The 18,323-nt window shown below is 46.9% G+C and overlaps 1 protein-coding gene across 1 annotated transcript in view; it reads right to left on the bottom strand.

Annotated features, from left to right (window-relative positions):
• The window catches only part of LOC147626567 (urease accessory protein G-like), a 41,905-nt gene extending 26,337 nt beyond the window's left edge, over positions 1-15,568 (bottom strand). Inside the window, exons 1-3 of the mRNA XM_086816623.1 lie at positions 15,352-15,568; positions 15,030-15,221; positions 14,785-14,845 (exon numbers count right to left, since the gene is read on the bottom strand). Coding sequence (XP_086672749.1) covers positions 14,785-14,845; positions 15,030-15,221; positions 15,352-15,518 — 420 coding nt within the window. The 5' untranslated portion in view covers positions 15,519-15,568. The remainder of the gene's footprint in view (positions 1-14,784; positions 14,846-15,029; positions 15,222-15,351) is intronic.
• Between the last annotated feature and the right edge of the window lie 2,755 nt (positions 15,569-18,323).

Raw genomic sequence — 18,323 nt, 5'->3', positions numbered from 1 at the left:
AATATTTTATAGCCCTCATGCTTCCACATCTTCCAACATAACCTTCCAGTGCCCACTCATTCTTGGACGCGCACACAACCAAGCGACCGAACAGTTGAAACCACCTCCAGCGGACCTTACTCCACACAAGCCTGTACATGCTCACAGCAGAACCGTCCACCCTGTACACCTGCCAACACATTCAAAGCCAAACCTTTCACACATGCCACGCATCCATATGTACACAAGCCCGAAACACCTTTCAGAAAAACGCCTGACACCGCCAATGGTCCTCAGGCTAGACGAGGCCGAGAACCCAGCATATGACCCTGCTCTATGCGTACCGCGGGGCTCCAAATGAGCGGCTGTCTGGCCCGCTCCTCATCACAAGTAGGAGGTCTCTGAGAAATCCCCGGTCTCAGCAGCTCCCAAGCTCGCAGAATGCTCAAGGCAAATCTATCCTCCCATCCTCTACTGAGGCCTGTCCTCCTCATCTCTATGAAGATCCATCGTATCTCAAGTGCCCAAGTGCCCCCTGCTAGGGGAGCCCTAGCCTGCAGTCGCTGAAAAAGAAGCTCCTTCCAAGGCTCAGCGCGTGGAAGCAGCCCCCGAACAATAAGCTTCCCAAGTAAGGCTCTGCTCTGATCAACTGGATCTATAATGCCCAAGCCCCCCTCGGCCAGCGAAAGAGTAATAACTGTCCAAGCAACCTTAGCCCGGGCTGGCTGACCATCCCACCCAGACCAAAGAAAGTTCCTAATCAGCCTCTGTACCTGGCTGATGCAAGAGCTCGAGAAGATCCAGCAAGACGTGATGTACCACATGGTCGCTAAAAGCACCTGATTTGTCACCACCACCCTCCTAGCCAAGGATAGCCGAGCTGTACTCCAATACAAAAGCTTCTTCCGAATGCTCAGAAAAAGCGAGGCGATCTGCTGCTCAGGTGACAAATCAAGTCCAATCTGGCATCCCAAATACCGCACTGCTGTGCCAGGAGAAATCCATCTAAAACCCGGGTCTGGGCTCCATGCCGGAGTGGGAGCGCTACTCATCCAAAAGGCCACTGTCTTGCACCAATTGATCAATGCTCCCGAAGCTGCACCAAAAACCTGTAGCGACTGCTCTGCCCTCTGAAGATTGGCCTCCTGGCCATGCAAAAACAATCCCGTGTCATCAGCAAACTCAGAATCGAGTAGGTCCTCACCCCGGAGCTAGAGTCCTCTCAAACCAACCTCCTCTGCCGTCAGATACATGCTCATAGCCTCAGCAAAGAAGAGAAAAAGAAACAGGGCGAGAGGGCACCCCTGACGGACTGATCTGGTCAACTCAAAACTCGGCCCCCATCCTCCTGCCATCAGCACCTGGCTACGAGCTGTGGAATATAGAGCCGCCACTCCTCGAATCCAGACTGGCTCAAAACCCAGGCGAAGCATAGTGTCCTCTAAGAAGCCCCAATCGACTCTATCGTATGCCTTCTCAAAATCGAGAAGCATCACGACCAGGTTCTCACCGAGAAATCTAGCTCGGGCCGTCGCCTCCCAAAAGGTGAAAATGTTGTCAAGGATACTGCGCTCCTTGACGAATCCTGTCTGGGTAGCATGAATCCAAGGAAGGACTGGATCCTCAAACTCAAGGCGTTTGCCAGGACCTTGTAGACAGTATTGAGGATCGTAATAGGTCTCCAATGCCGAATATAATCTGACACTCCCTCCCCCTTGGGGATAAGAAAGATCAAGCCCTCTGAAAAGCTCTGCGGCATCACCCCAGTGTCCAAAACATACTGAAAGCCCCTGCGGAGGCCTGGCCCCAGAAGGTCCCAATAGCGCATAAAAAAGGCAGGCGTTAATCCGTCCTACCCAGAGCAACTATGGCGCGGAAGGACCCTCAAAGCCTCAACAAGCTCATCCTCTGAAAGAGGCTCACCCAGAACTGTGCGCATACGATCTGTGACGCTCCTCTGCACATACGATCTGTGACCCAGAACTGTGCGCATACGATCTGTGACACTCCTCTGCACATGGGCCCACACAGTCTCTTTGCAAGCATCACTTGCCTCCGTGGCTAGCTCCGCTGAAAGCAGGTCTCTATAGAACTCAGTGGCAATGGCTCTGATCTCCCCGGGCTCAGTGGCTAACGATCCGTCCTGCCTCTTGAGTTGGCATACTCCTGCTCGAGCATGGCAGGGTCCGATAATCTCAAAGAACTCCCCAGTCACTCTATCACCAAGCTGCGTCCACTGAGAGGCCTGGCGATCATAGAACTCATGTCTCTGCTCCTCTACCTCTCTAACCTCCTGGCGTGCCTGGCTCAGCTGGGACGCCACCCACTCACATGTAGACTGCTACTCGTGAAGGCGCTGGAGCGAAGCAAGGCTACGTCTCAAGCGACGCTCCCGCTCTCGTGTCTCTCCCAGCCGTGTCAAGGCTACAGCGTGCAAAAAAGAGCTAAGCTCGATGAGTCCCTGGGCACACTGGCCTGCTGCATCCAGGTCAGAGCTCTGGCTATCATGCCAAATCCTCTCAATGTCCTCAGAAAGACCGGGAATCCTCTCTGGGATCCTCAACTGCAAGCTGGTCTCCCGTGCCCTCTCCTCAAGAGTCAAAATAACTGGCACATGGTCTGAAAAAGAGGGCCAGCGAGAATGCCAACGGAGCCGCCACGCTCCCTGAACCTGTAGCCCACATAAAAGCGATCAATCCGTGATAGATTAGTCTCTCCCTGTTGGCGATCCGACCGAGAAAAACTAAGACTGTCCTGAGAGCGGGAGAAAGCCTCATGCTGCCATGCATCAGTGATCCACAGTGTCATGCAAAATCACTCCCAAGCTGCAAGCTCCGTGCCGTGCACTGTAACATGACTGCCTCCCACCCTATTGGCCAGGTCCTCAAGCATGTTGAAGTCACCCCCGACACCAATGTGCGGCCTCGGGCAATGCATCTGTAACAAGGGTCCAGAACTCTGCTCTGGCACTAGCATGGTTGGGCGCATAGACATTGAGCACGCCAAAGAGCTCATCGTGCATCCTCAGAATAACATACTGTGCTCTACCAGGCACAATGACCCGACTGAGTATGAATGCTGTAAATGAATATGAATGCTCTGTTTTACCTTCACCAAGTGGCTGGAGCAAAACAATGAATGGATGAATGCTGAAAACTGTATGGATACAGAAAACGCAAGGCTGAATGCTGGCTGAATCCTGAAACTGTTGCGTTTAGCTGATGCAGGGGCTGAAGTCAAAGAGAGACCATAGTCCAAGGTACCAAATAAGTATTGGAGAACCCTCAGAACTATCGGTGGTCAATCCGATGGGCAAGACAGTCACCACTTGTTAGAAGCAAATCTGTCAATGCCTAAGCCCAATGGGTTCAGAACTCACAAGCCCTCAGTTTGATCAGTGAATGCACACAGAAAACACAGAAGTTCACTCTCTCTCTCACTCACTCAGACAATACACAATGAATAATGCTCAAGCACTCTGTATTATTGTGCTCCTTAAACTTGTACAATGCTATTTTGCTATAGACTAACTCAAACTCTTACAATAGAGTGTACATATGATTACAATAAGCGCGCATGTGCGCTGCCATCTGTGCACGGCTACCGGTGTACTACCTTTTTATTGTCAGCATATGTTCTCCGACCAGTTCCTCAGGTCCCACCAGTCTGCGGCTTCCGTCAGATGTTCAACACCTGGCATGCCCAGTGGCTCTGCCCCAACAACTACCTCAGAGGTTGATCGGAATGTTTGATGGATGGGTGGGGGTGGCCTATGGTGGTTGGACTGGGATGACCCTTTATTCTTCCGCCAGTGCCTGTAGGCTTCCTAGGAATTACATACTAAGCCTCCCCTATTATAATGGGGTTGAATCATATCAAAAACTCTATCTGCATCAGCAAGTACAGCTTGGTAATTTAAAGAATGAAGAATAGTTTAGTAGATATCTGTATTTGCGGGTTGGATTCCAGCTGCTGCAAGGCCTCTCTGTCTTCATCATAGATATCTGGTTCCGCTTCATCTTGCCCTCTAGCAGCTGCGCACCATCATTTGGGATCTGTTGTGATGAAGACCCTGCGGTCTGGGATGTGGACCTTTCCTCTTGATTATATTTGCTGAGAAATTCATTATGCTTGTAAGGGTTTATAGGTAGGTCCCATTCTTCATCATCATATTGTTGTTTAAACTTAGAGAGCGAGTAGGCAGCATACTCCAGATTTTGTGCTCTGCCTGTTGTCTCTGATTTGCCTCCTGAAGATTGACCAACTGCGACAGAGAATGTTTACTTGATTGGTTATGGCAGGTGGCAGAGTTGATCTCAACTATTTCTTGACTATCAGCAGCTCTTCATTCAGCTTCCGTTGTTTGCTTTGCACTTACATGAGTTGTGTTCGGACACGTTGTAGCTCCAATTCTGTTTGATTTACTTTGGCCAACCTTGTGTCTAAAACCGATCCGTCAAGTGGGAATAGACTCCGTTGGACACCCACACGCGTAATAGCACAACTTAAATATCACAATTTGAATGGACAACTTAATAACAACTGAAAATTGAAATGAAATGAAATGTTGATCAATGGACACCAGCACTGGGGCCGGAACGGGCTGAAACCCCCCCCCCCCTCAATATATATGATATATTATTGGGAGTATTTAAAAGATACAATGCTCCATGGGTTCAATGAACCAGATGATGTCCATGTAAAACTGAGATGAATATAGTTACCAAACAAGAGACTCGAAGTAGACGTTCGAAGGAGAGCAACCCACTTGAGTAGTCTAGTCTCTACGGTCCTGTGCCTTCACTGGAATCCGCGGAGAGCGCCCCACTGGTGTTCCAGGACCATGCACAAACAAGCGCTCCCGTACTAACGCCTGGCTCTCCCGATCTCGGCACCCATGGACCGTGGTTCTCCAGAAGCTTGGACTACCCGGCACCGAACGGGTGTTAGCAGTAGAGAGTATCCCTTATCATATTTACATCAAAGTCCTTTACTTAAATCTCAATCCACTTACTTGTAGCTCGCCAGTGAAAGACAAATACCCGAGGCGTCTAAGTGCAGCTGCTAGAGTTGGACACCAGGGCGCAGCAGCCTACTGGCAAGAAGGAAGAGTACGCAGCCGCCTGGAGGTCTGAGTGCAGCCGCTTGCTGAATGGAGAGGAGGCTTGGGCGCAGCCACCTGTGGAGGTCTGAGGACGCAGCCGCCTGTAGAGCCACTTGTAGAGGAGAGCGCAGCCGTCTGAGGAGGAGGGCACCGCCGCCACCAACAAGGGGTGCGCAGCGGCCTGAGGAAGGTGCAGCCGCCTGAGGAGGGCAAAAGAAGCCTGGCCGCAGCCGCCTGTGGAGTGGCGCAGCCGCCTGTGGAGTGGCGCAGCCGCCTGCAGAGTGAGCAGCCGCCTGTGTAGAGAGAGAGCAGCCGCTTGTGGAGAGAGAGAGAGCAGCCACCTGTGGAGAGAAGCGCAACCACCTGCAAGGGGAGGAGCGCAACCGCCTGTGGAGAGAAGAGAGAGCAACCTGTGGAGAGAAGCGCAGCCGCCTGCAAGGGGAGGAGCGCAGCCGCCTGTAGTAGCCGCCTGCAGAGTGGAGAGGAGGATAGGATGGTCGCCTCCACAGTCGTCCCCAAGCTGGTGAGATGGTCGCTCCTTTGTAGGTGTTGGAGAGAGAGCACACGTCCAACAGCTGGCCGGCCCCCTAGCTTGCATGGAGGCGGCCAGTTCCAAGGTGGGGGGTGGGTAGGTGGCCATGCACCCACCCCCACACATAAAAGGTTCCCTTTACCCTTCATAATTAAAACATGGGTGCCCACCCTACCAAGGACATCAAGTAAGATTTGGAGAGGGTGTCCACTCATTAATGAGTGTGAACCTGCAACCTTATAAAAACAAAGGTTAAAAAGAATGCTATAAAATAAACAAGTGCAATACACTTACCACCTGTTCACACGCAACAAAACTCGCATCATGGAAGTTTCATGAAGCACGGTGGCATGTGCTCCACGAACCTGAGAATCAGATGCATGTGACCTTCCTACATCAGGCAATGTCTCTCCATGAGACAACTCAGTAGGCAAAGCTCTTCTAGTGGCTGACCTGTCACCCCTTCCATGGGATACATGTCTTGAATGCATGTGACCATCATGCCCTCCATGAGCACTAGCATACATATACCTGTCAGCCTTTGTGCCTTGTGGAGAAGATGCATGACGAGAGGTGACTGTCACCTCTTCCCTTTGCATAAATGACCTCAACCTTTGAGATGCGGAATCTCCATGCTTCAGGCGAGGTGGATTTCTGAATTTCAGCTCTCCATCTTCCCCCTCTTTGATGTCACCTTTGCGGAGGAGGTAGGAAAGTTCTTACTCCCTTGGCTTCTCGCCCACTTCACGTGCCATGGATTCAAAAGTCACGTCTATCATTGCATCGGCTTTCCTTGCTTCAATGGCACTTTGCACATGGGGATCTTCAATGTTCATGCAAAAATTTCAGCTCTTGCTCTTGTGCCTGCAAAAGCTTTCTCATATGCTCCAGTTCAGCCCTCATTGCATCAGGCTCTCTTCTTGCATGACTGTCTTTCCTCAAGACAGTTGTCCCCTTGAATCACTATCATTTACCCTCTCAAGGGACTTGTGCCTTCCCTGTAAAGCATCAGAACCACGCGAGGCACTTGATGGGCCCCTCGAATTAGGCACTTCCAAAGGGTTGCCTTGGCTGTCCATTGTGTTAAGTGTGCTAGAAGCGGGGTGTCCAATACACAGGTTTGTTTCCCCACTAAGAAGAGGGAAATAACCGTGCTCTGATACCAATGAAACCGATCCCGTCAAGTGGGAATAGACTCCATTGGACACCCACACGCATAATAGCACAACTTAAATATCACAATTTGAATGGACAACTTAATAACAACTGAAAATTGAAATGAAATGAAATGTTGATCAATGGACACCAGCACTGGGGCCGGAACGGGCCGACCCCCCTCCCTCAATATATGATATATTATTGGAAATATTTAAAAGATACAATGCTCCATGGGTTCAATGAACCAGATGATGTTCATGTACAACTGAGATGAATGCAGTTACCGAACAAGAGACTCGAAGTAGACGTTCGAAGGAGAGCAACCCACTTGAGTAGTCTAGTCTCTACCGTCCTGTGCCTTCACTGGAATCTGCGGAGAGCGCCCCACTGGTGTTCCAGGACCACGCACAAACAAGCGCTCCCGCACTAACGCCTGGCTCTCTCGATCTCGGCACCCATGGACCGTGGTTCTCCAGAAGCTTGGACTACCCGGCACCGAACGGGTGTTAGCAGTAGAGAGTATCCCTTATCAGATTTACATCAAAGTCCTTTACTTAAATCTCAATCCACTTACTTGTAGCTCGCTAGTGGAAGACAAATACCCGAGTCATCTGAGTGCAACTGCTAGAGTTGGACACCAGGGCGCAGCAGCCTACTGGCAAGAAGGAAGAGTACGCAGCCGCCTGGAGGTCTGAGTGCAACCGCTTGCTGAATGGAGAGGAGGCTTGGACGCAGCCACCTGTGGAGGTCTAGGAGCGCAGCCGGCTGTGGAAGAGGGCACAGCCGCCTGTAGAGCCACTTGTAGAGGAGAGCGCAGCCGTCCGAGGAGGAGGACGCAGCCACCTGTGGAGGTCTAGGAGCGCAGCCGGCTGTGGAAGAGGGCACAGCCGCCTGTAGAGCCACTTGTAGAGGAGAGCGCAGCCGTCTGAGGAGGAGGGCGCAGCCGCCTGCAAGGGGAGGAGCACAGCCACCTGCAAGGGGTGCGCAACGGCCTAAGGAAGGCGCAGCCGCCTAAGGAGGGCAGAAGAAGCCTGGCCGCAGCTGCCTGTGGAGTGGCGTAGCCGCATTCAGAGAGAGCAACCGCCTGCGGAGAGAGAGAGAGCAGCCGCCTGCAAGGAGAGAAGCGCAGCCGCCTGCAAGGGGAGGAGCGCAGCCGCCTGTAGCCGCCTGCAGAGTGGAGAGGAGGATGATAGGATGGTCGCCTCCACAGTCGTCCCCAAGCTGGTGAGATGGTCGCTCCTTTGTAGGTGTTGGAGAGAGAGCACACGTCCAACAGCTGGCCGGCCCCCTTAGCTTGCATGGAGGCGGCCAGTTCCGGCCCCCCTAGCTTGCATGGAGGCGGCCAGTTCCGGCCAGTTCCGGCCCCCCTAGATTGCATGGAGGCGGCCAGTTCCGGCCAGTTCCAAGGTGGGGGGTGGGTAGGTGGCCATCCACCCACCCCCACACATAAAAGGTTCCCTTTACCCTTCATAATTAAAACGTGGGTGCCAAAAATGGGTGCCCACCCTACCAAGGACATCAAGTAAGATTTGGGGAGGGTGTCCACTCATTAATGAGTGTGAACCTATGACTTTATAAAAACAAAGGTTAAAAAGAATGCTATAAAATAAACAAGTGCAATACACTTGCCACCTGTTCACACGCAACAAAACTCGTCAGAAGACAGAGTAAACTTCACGACTCACTGGCAGGCGTCCCCGCTCAGTAAGTGGCACGTCAAACAGGCAAACACAAGAATACAAGTCATGCGAAAACAGTTCCAAACATGCAAAACATGAATGCATGTGCAAATAGTATCATGGACATATCTCCCGTTCATGGAACAAGTACTAAACATCTATCGGGCACAATGATGGCACGATAGAAAACATAAATCCCGGTCTTCCTATGGAGTGACAGTCCCATAGGTGAGACACAGATCCAGGCACGAGCCTCCCTATAGAGTGACAGTCCCATAGGCAAGACACGGCACAAATACTGGCTCTTCCATGGCGTGACAATCCCATAGATAGAACGCAGTCCAGGTCATACACGGGTGGCACCAGTCTGGCTCCCGTCCATACGACACCATCCTGCTAACACACGGGTGGCACCGGTCTGGCTCCCGTCCATGTTATGCAAAAATACTGGCCCCTTCACATGAGACACCGACCTGGCCTCAAGTGAACGAGACACAAATCTGGAGATGGACCAAATGGTCGGCCAATTGGTGACAGTGTCCCTTCAACTAAATCTCTATGTGTAGTTCTATCAGTTTTTTCTTGATTGCCTCTTATCAACTGCTCCAGTTTTTCCTGTTGCTCACACCCATTTAGTGCAGTAGTCAGTTGCCACGAGGATGCATTTGTTACTAGCCCTCCTTGCTAAAGGTTTGAATGGTCCTACAAAATCCATTCCCCACTTCTAAAAGGGTTAAAGAGGTAGGATTGGCCGATGAGGCATCCGATCAGCAGCAGCTGATGGCTCTCCCATCCGTTGACACACATCACATTGCCTGACATGATCCCATGCACCTTTAAGTACCATGGGCCACCATAAGCCTGCTTGCAAGACTTTCATGCCTGTTGTTTCTCCAGAGTAGTGCTCACCTAACACTCCTTGATGTGCTTCTGTCAGCACGACTGTTTGTTCATGGTCTGGCACACATCTGCACACAACTTGGTTTATGCCTTTTTTGTACAAAGCTCCTGCAATCTCAAGGTAATACCTGCTTAAGAGAGCCAATTTCTTCCGCTCATCTTTACTCATGTTAGCGGGTGATGTCCCTTCTATGAGGAACTGCAGCATGTCAAAGTACCAATTTCTTTGCATGGATACAGACTGAATAGCAAACGGGTTTGCATTTGGAAACTAATCAGCCATCCCTATATGCTACTCTCTCGTGTCAATTCTGCTAAGGAAATCTGCTACTGCATTTTGATTGCCGGAAGTGTGCACGATGGTAAACTGAAACTCTTACAATAGAAGCATCCACCTTGCCAACTTCTCGGTCAGATCTGGCTTATTCACCAACTACAGTAGGACTTGATGATCTACACGAAACACAAAGTGATTATCCAGCAGATAATGACAAAATTTATTGACTGAGTAAATCAGTCCCCGGGCTTCCCTTTCAGTGGTGCTGTAACTTTTCTCAGTATTTGACAGTATCCGACTAGCATAATAAATAGGCATGTACCACCCTTCTTCTATCTATTGCATCAGCACACTTCCAATTGCTGTGTCCGATGCATCTACGAATACATGGAACATCTTGTCCCATTCCGGTGATTTCAAACTTTAGATGTCACGTGCACACCCGAAAGGTGTACAAGTGACATGGCATCATAAACATTAATCAGGAATTAATAGGGATTTATCAAGATTTATCTAGTATTTTCCAGCATTTTATCAAACATTTAAGCATGGTATTCAGCATGTATCTCGCAATATAGGCTGAGTACATCATTTAAAGCAGCACATTAGACTTCATTAGGCTTCATAGGCATTTATGGTGGCAGCCGACAAGTATTATCAGCATTTATGGCATTCATGGGCAGGTCATGAGCATCTAGGAGCTGGCCGACCAGCATCATTCACACATATATATAGAAGCGCATCAGTTCAGTCCAAGCATCCAAGCTTCTCTTCAGTGTTTTCCTTCCCAGGAGACAAGGGAAGTCAACAGGACAGAAGTTCACTCAGCATACAGTCCTCATAGGCAGCATATTCAGTCCATGATCTCATCTCTCATTAGTGTTTCTCATCCATGGAGCAAGGGAGAAGCAGATCAGCAGTTTAGCTAGCATATTCAGCACATAGTTCATCATTCCTACCTCCTACATAGAGGGAAGCCGGCATCGAAGGGTGGACCTCAACATTGGAGCAAGGATCAGTCATCATCATCAGCATTCAGCCTATCCCTCTCCTCCCGAGAAGCATCTTCATCTAGGACAGCATCATAGATCTATTTAGATCTCATTGTAACCCATTCATCTAATATAGCTGCTTTGCATTGCATTCACACTATTTGTCTATATCTTAAGCATCATTAAGTGAAGTTTAGTTAGCCTAAGGTTGTGATTACTACGATCAATCCCTCACATGTCACATTGGTATCAGAGCATTACAAGGTAACCAACCTTAGATCATTTTTCATTCCATCATTCATTCAGTCAGTCATCATGTTAATCGCTTCCGCACAGTTAAACCCAGTTCTTGCAGGCCATCCTTAGGGATTTCCCCTTAGTAACCCATCCATCTACATTCTTGCACAGCATATAGGGTTGCACATGGCTTGCATAGTAGTCATCCTAGCAATTACTCTTGCATCTGCAAGGCATACATGTTATGCCCATGAGTTCTCTGGGGAAGAATGACATCCATCATCAAAGGAGTAAATGAAGTTTTGGACTTTGACTGGTAACAGCACGAGGTCCTCTTCCACATAAGAAGACGGAAGTTTGCTCCAACATCGCCTCAAGAGGTTCAGAGGTTCAAGAACGACGGAGATGGTGTGTGAAAGGATTCCACAGACAGGTCAGGGGTGACTCAAGTATTTCCAAGCAGTTTTAGCAGCATTTGCCATTCAATTCCTGCAGTAGACAAGTCTTTGGCTCAAACGATTCAACTCCTACAATCAACCTCAACCCCGGCAGAAGAAGTCAGAAGGGGGAAATGGTTTCAGTGGAGAAGGATTACCAGAGGAGTTGAAAGGTTGCCATGTATAGCACCCAGCAACAGTTTACCAGAGGGGAATGTCGCCTGCACACCCGAAAGGTGTACAAGTGACATGGCATCATAAACATTACTCAGGAATTAATCGGGATTTATCAAGATTTATCTGGTATTTTCCAACATTTTATCAAACATTTAAGCATGGTATTCAGCATGTATCTCGCGGTACAGGCTGAGTACATCATCTAAAGCAACACATTAGACTTCATTAGGCTTCATAGGCATTTATGGTGGCAGCCGACAGCAAGTAGGTGGCAGCCGACAAGTATTATGAGCATTTATGGCATTCATGGGCAGGTCGTGAGCATCTAGGAGCTGGCCGACCAGCATCATTCACACATATATATAGAAGCGCATCAGTTCAGTCCAAGCATCCAAGCTTCTCTTCAGCGTTTTCCTTCCCAAGAGACAAGGGAAGTCAACGAGACAGTAGTTCACTCAGCATACAGACATCATAGGCAGCATATTCAATCCATGATCTCATCTCTCATCAGCGTTTCTCATCCATGGAGCAAGGGAGAAGCAGATCAGCAGTTTGGCTAGCATATTCAGCACATAGTTCATCATTCCTACCTCCTACATAGAGGGAAGCCGGCATCGAAGGGTGGACCTCAACATTGGAGCAAGGAACAGTCCTCATCATCAGCATTCAACCTATCCCTCTCCTTCCGAGAAGGATCTTCATCTAGGACAGCATCATAGATCTATTTAGATCTCATTGTAACCCATTCATCTAATATAGCTGCTTTGCATTGCATTGACACTATTTGTCTATCTCTTAAGCATCATTAAGTGAAGTTTAGTTAGCCTAAGGTTGTGATTACTACGATCAATCCCTCACATGTCACATTAGAAGGCTCCCTTGCGTTGTGAACCACCTTTTAGTAAGAATCAAAAGATAAGACCTTAGTGCCTATAAAAGGGAGTTGCACTTGATGGTTTTATTATGCTTTCCTAATACAATCATTCTTGTGTTGTGCCCACTTAGCTCTCTCTTGTGATCAAGCTTCTCCCTCTCTCTCTTCTACACACTCCACCATCATGATGATATTTCAGCCTCCATAGCTTCATGTGTGATCTCCTATGATTTCTAACAATATCATCAAAGAAGATGCCTCTAGACCTCCTATAATCATCAAAGAACACCAACATATCATCAAAGAAGATGCTTGTAAGCCTCCTATAATAGCAAAAAAATATGGACCTTCATGCAGTTAAAAGTAGCCCCGGTATATTCATAAGACCAAAAGGCATAACCAAATATTCATATAGTCCAAAGGAGATATGGTAAGCAATCTTACTCAAATAGTGTGGTGTAACTTGAATATAATGAGACCCAATCTTAAGGTCAATAACTATAGCATGTTGAACCCTCCTAAGGTGTCATCGACTCTCGGGATGGAAAACCAATTATAGATGGTGATCTTGTTAAGTGCCCTATAATCCACACACATCCTGGTCATATGACCCATCCTTCTTTTGAACCAAGAACAACTCCTTATTTAAAAGCTCATTAACTTGCGCCATAATCTCTTCTCATTAACTTGCACTCACTCGAAACCTATGCTGATTGGGTGGGTGAGCTACCATTGTCACATGCGGAAGCTCTAGGAGTCTTCTTTCAGCCCTAAACACCATCCTAGAACATGCTTGATGCAAAACACATACAAAAGATAGAGAGAAGAGAGAGAGATAGCTAAGTATTCCGCATATTCATATGGTACAAAAAGGCTACATCTTGGCTAGCCCTTGCTACCCCCCAAAAGGTGCTAAATCAAATCCTGATCTATGACTCGTCTATGATCTAACACTCAAGTAGATAAGAGATACCCAACAATGAGCTTGGCGCGTGCTATTTATGGCTTTGGAAATACACGTGGATTCACTGACTTGCTGTCGGCCAGATCCATGAACACAATACTTTTGCTACAGCTAACACCAATAATTCCTCTCTATCTACTGGCCGACAGCAACCTGGTCCCACCACGGTATCTTCCTTGCCAATAATAACTCCAGAAGCTCCTACATTGGTCTTTATCTATTGCCTTTCAGGGATTAGCCAACACATGTCTTGCACATGATATCCCCTCTGCTAAACTTAATGACGGGATTCCAACTTCTATTCTTGGATGACTGTTATCATCCCATTGTCCATTCCTGGAGTCCCAACCTGTCATCCTTCCCCTCCTGGCAACCTTTTCACTGAAAACGCCGCCCAATCGCCAAATCCACTCCAACTCTAATGAAGATCTATGCATCTATGCATCTATTCCTCCTATCCCCTTTCCATTCCTACCATGTCCCTAAACATCTTCTCTAGTCTTCTTTTCCTAGAGTATTGAGCCTGGCACACTTACTCCACCCCTTGGAGGATCATCCTCCCTTGGAACCATTGCATAAAAGCCTTTCTTGGTATACCCCAAGGGGCACCCAACTCACAAGACTGTCATTCCCTCGGGTCTTGTATAACAACACCAACCAACCTCCTGGGAATTTCTTCCATGTCTTGTGTTCCTTTCCTTGGGCCTCGTACCTATGCACTTTCATGTACCTTGGACCTACGCACCTTCATCTAAGACTCATTCAGTGTTTAGCCTTGCTAAGCGTGAGGCTCTGACAACAATACCACCTCGACACACAATACTTTTGTTGCAGCCGATACCAAAAATTCCTCTCTTTCTGCTGGCCGACAGCCACCTGGTCCCACCACAGTATCTTCCTTGCCAACAATAATTGTGGAAGCTCCTGAATCTGGTCTTTATCTGGCCCTAGGATTAGCCATGGCATGTCTTGCACATGACATGCCACAAATAAGATCTGTGCAGTCATCCTTTGGCCTCTGAAGCGGTAACTCACCTGCAAAAAATCTTTATTTGCATGCAAGAAATTCAACCTATCTTGATTTAAATTATCAACATGTACATTTTCATGTTCTACATTATCACATGCAAATACCCAGTATGAGCAAAGAGGCTTTTTCATTACCTTGTTGACTTGAATATGACTTACAACTAGTATAGTATCACTATGAGTGCCGGCATCAATCACATGCTCACAGCCTCAATGCACTAAAGTACTTAAATATTAGTACAAAGGTTGACAATGAAAGCTATGTGGAGAAAGAGATAGACTGCTAAGGGGACCTCTTAAACCCATCATAATGCATGTGCATGTGTGTGCGTGTTCACGTGATATACACACACAGAATAGCCTCAGAAAAAAAAAACTTAAGCCCCTTCTTTTGCAAAGGCATGCCAAAAAGGAGACGCAGTTTGTGAGAGATGAGAGTCCTTACAGCTGCAATGCTGTACTTATCCCGCAGTGCCGTGCACAACGCTAGCATGAGGGCTGTTTTTCTGCAGTAGTTGGCATCCCAATTCAAACCTTATAAGCCAGCACAATGGTAGATTTCCCTTCCTAACCTTGGGTTAAACCTTAGCCAAGCCAGAAAAATGCTATCACAAAAACCTAAATAGGAAAATGAGAAAAACAGAAAGAAGGAAGCCTTGAAAACTCAGGAGAGGCCTTCAAAAAACTTACCCACTTCCAACTGGCCCACCGATGCCAACAGTAAAAGCGCGCTCTACAAAATCACGGTTGGCAAGTCGTTGGGCTCTTCTAGTGAAGTACCCCGGTGAATCTAAAGGTTCATGAGTGTGGGGAGCTAAGCCATCATGTGAATGGTAGAGCTTTCCATCTTTACCAGTCCAGTAGCCATCAGCGTCTGTGCCTCTGAGACAAAAAGCAAGGGGAATTTTGCAAGTCAGCTAGTAGTATGGATTCTGCTCGGCATTTTGCTCGGCCCACAACATACAGGAAAGCAGAAACCACACAACATATAAGCAGAGAGGAGAGAGCATACTCGTGGTCGTGGTGGTGGTGGTGGTGGTGCTCGTGATCATGATCATGATCATGATCATGGCCGTCGTGGCCATGGTCATCATGCTGGTGATTGTGGCCGTGGCCGTGGCCGTGGCCATGGTCATCATGCTGGTGGTGAGAGTGTGCTGCGTCCGCGGCCTTCTCCATCTCTTTCTCCACAGAAACCTCGCTGCTAAAAGGCCACAAAAGGCATTTATTCATAAATGTGCATATTATACTCTTTTTTGGCACATACTATATGCAGCCCATTTAACTACAACCCAAGCGAATAATATAATACTATAATATATATTGGATCACATACGTTTTTTTTTATATGAATTAATTAAAGAGGGCGAATTGAAGATTTTTAACCTTAGTATAGTTGAATGATGTGAAAATGTTTTGACATGTGGCAATGCGAGGGCCCAAGCTCTCGAATTATCTAGCGACAGCAAAGGGAGGCTTTCTCAAATATTTTGGCTGACATGCATAATGTATAAGAGAGGGACACGTAGGGACAGATGCGAGCCTAAGAGGGAGGGAGAGATGAGTGTAGAGAGAGAGGGAGGAGGGGGGGTTTGTGAGCCTGAAAGAGAGGGAGAGAGAGCATGAAGAGAGAAAGCGGGTGGGTAAGCCTGAGAGAGGGAGAGAGAGCACGAAAAGAGAGAGATGACAAGCAAGCCTGAGGAGCGATGCTAGAATCTGGTTCAGATATTCCAGACTAACATAAAGGCAAGGAAGTTGCAGTTAAAGCAAGAGTTGCATATTGTGGAAAAGAAAAGCATGTCCATCAATGAATATGCCTTAAAGATCAAGAGCATTGTTGAATCCATTGGGTCAGTGTGGAGGATGATGATTTGGTGAGTGTCTGTCTGAATGGGCTTGGCAAAGAGTACAAGCCATTCAAGACCTCCATTGCAGTTTTAGGGAGAATATTCCTAACTTTATCGAGACTTGATTTAGGGATGAAGTCCCAAGTGATGTACTTCATGGAATATATTATGAGAGTGGTCATTATAATAGAATTAGGCCTCTTATGAGCCTAAAGTGCCCGGCTAGCCATACAATTTAAGTGAGTGTAAACACTTATGGCCACGTATATAAGTGAATATCTCACATAATATAAAGAACTCTCCCATTGTACAATAGATTCTTGCTCTTGCTAATCTCTCTCTAATCCATGCTAGTGAGTGTGTGTGAGTGAAGTGAGGTGAGAGGAGAGACGAGTACACATAGTGCAACAATGCGGCTGTGTGACAACGCTCGCGGGAGGCATGGTGGAATTACTTCTCAAGGAATTGTAGAGCTTGGAGACCTCAAGGGTTATGAGCTCGGCCATTGGAAATATCCTCACGACAGTTGCGGTTCACCAGGTAATCTTCTTGTTGGATCTGTTCCAAGGGGGGTTTAGGTGAGGCATAACATTTTTGGCTCCATTGTCGGGGAATCATCACCTGGCTTTTTCTATCGTTTTTCTCTAATCTACACATTACCCATTTTTCATTGTCTTGATTAGTTGTTTTCCATGAAAAAGATGTGGTTTTGATGGAGATTTGTGTGGTTTTGTGAGAAATAGCTCTCCTTTTTGTTTGTAAAGAATAGTTTTGGTGCTTAATTTGTAGCTTAAATCGTTGTTTTTGTTGTCATTAATTTGGTTTTTAATGTTCCTAGGGCTTGCACATAGAGTGTATTAGGCTTTGTTTTCTTTCCCATTTCATCAAAAAATACAATAGAATACAATTTTTAGTGATTTTTAGCTCTCTTTAGAGTTAAACATAGTAATACATTCCCACTTCATCTGAGGAATATCTAGCGGGTGGAATTCGCCTGGTAATTTTACCCTTTTAGCCTTGTTTCTTTGACAGGCTAAGCATTGTGTGACATACCTTAGTACATCTTTCTTTAATCCTGGCAAAAAAAAACTCCTTTGTAGAACATTCATCATCTTTACATATGGTACATCATGAGCTTCATGTAGGATTCGATCTTTTAACTCTCTAATGTTTGGTATACACATCCTTAGTTTTGAAAGAATAAGCATCCATCACTAAGAGTGTAATTCTTGATTATCCTACTCTCTTTCTCGGAGTGATTTGTTTGGGTGATGAGTTGTAAAATGTGTCCAAAGTACTCATCCAAAGCTATTCTTTCCTTTACTTCCATAAGTAAAGGGTTTCCTGGCATAGAGGGCCACAAAGGACTTCCTACTCAATGCATTTGCAACTACATTATCTTTTCCCTGTTTGTATTTGATTTCAAAGTCTAATTTTGATAAAATCTCTATCCAACGCCTTTGTCTCATGTTGAGATTTGACTATAAAAATCCACTTTAAGCTCTTATGATCTGTGGCACGCATGAACCTTCTGCCTAGTAAGTAGTGTCGCCATAACTTAAGAGCATGAATTACAGGCCAAAAGTTCTAGATCATGAGTAGCATAGTTTCTTTCATAATCCTTGAGTTTTCGTGAAGTGTAAGCGACTGGTTTTCCTTCTTGGGTGAGTACTCCACCAATAGCCAAACCACTAGCATCCGTGATCACTTCAAAATCTGCATCAAAATTTGGTAGTTGATGGATGGGTGCAGTTGTGAGAGCCACCTTGAGTTTATCAAAACTTTGATGCTCCTTGGTCCAAACTATTTTTGTATTCTTTTTAAGTAGTTTGGTCAAAGGTATGGCTATCTTTGCACAATCCAGAATAAAGATATGGTACCACCCTATAATCCCAAGAACTCCTCGAATCTCCTTGCTGTTGGATGGTTGAGGCAATTTCACTATATCTTCTACTTTTGTTGGATCTACTGAAATTCCATCCTTGGAGACAATGAATCCTAAATATTCAATTTTGTCTATAAGGAAGGTACACTTACTCTTTTTAGCAAGAGTTGGTGTTCTCTTCGAATTTCTAGAACTTCTCTAACTTGGGCTTCATGCTCTTTCTCATCCTTAGAGTAGATCAAAATATCATCG

This window comes from Cibotium barometz, chromosome 22, assembly GCF_041138505.1.
Source record: "Cibotium barometz isolate CiBa-2024 chromosome 22, ASM4113850v1, whole genome shotgun sequence".
NCBI classification, from domain to species: Eukaryota; Viridiplantae; Streptophyta; class Polypodiopsida; order Cyatheales; family Cibotiaceae; genus Cibotium; species Cibotium barometz.
The sequence above is the reverse complement of the archived record's forward strand: the minus strand, read 5'-3'. Positions and strand labels throughout refer to the sequence as shown.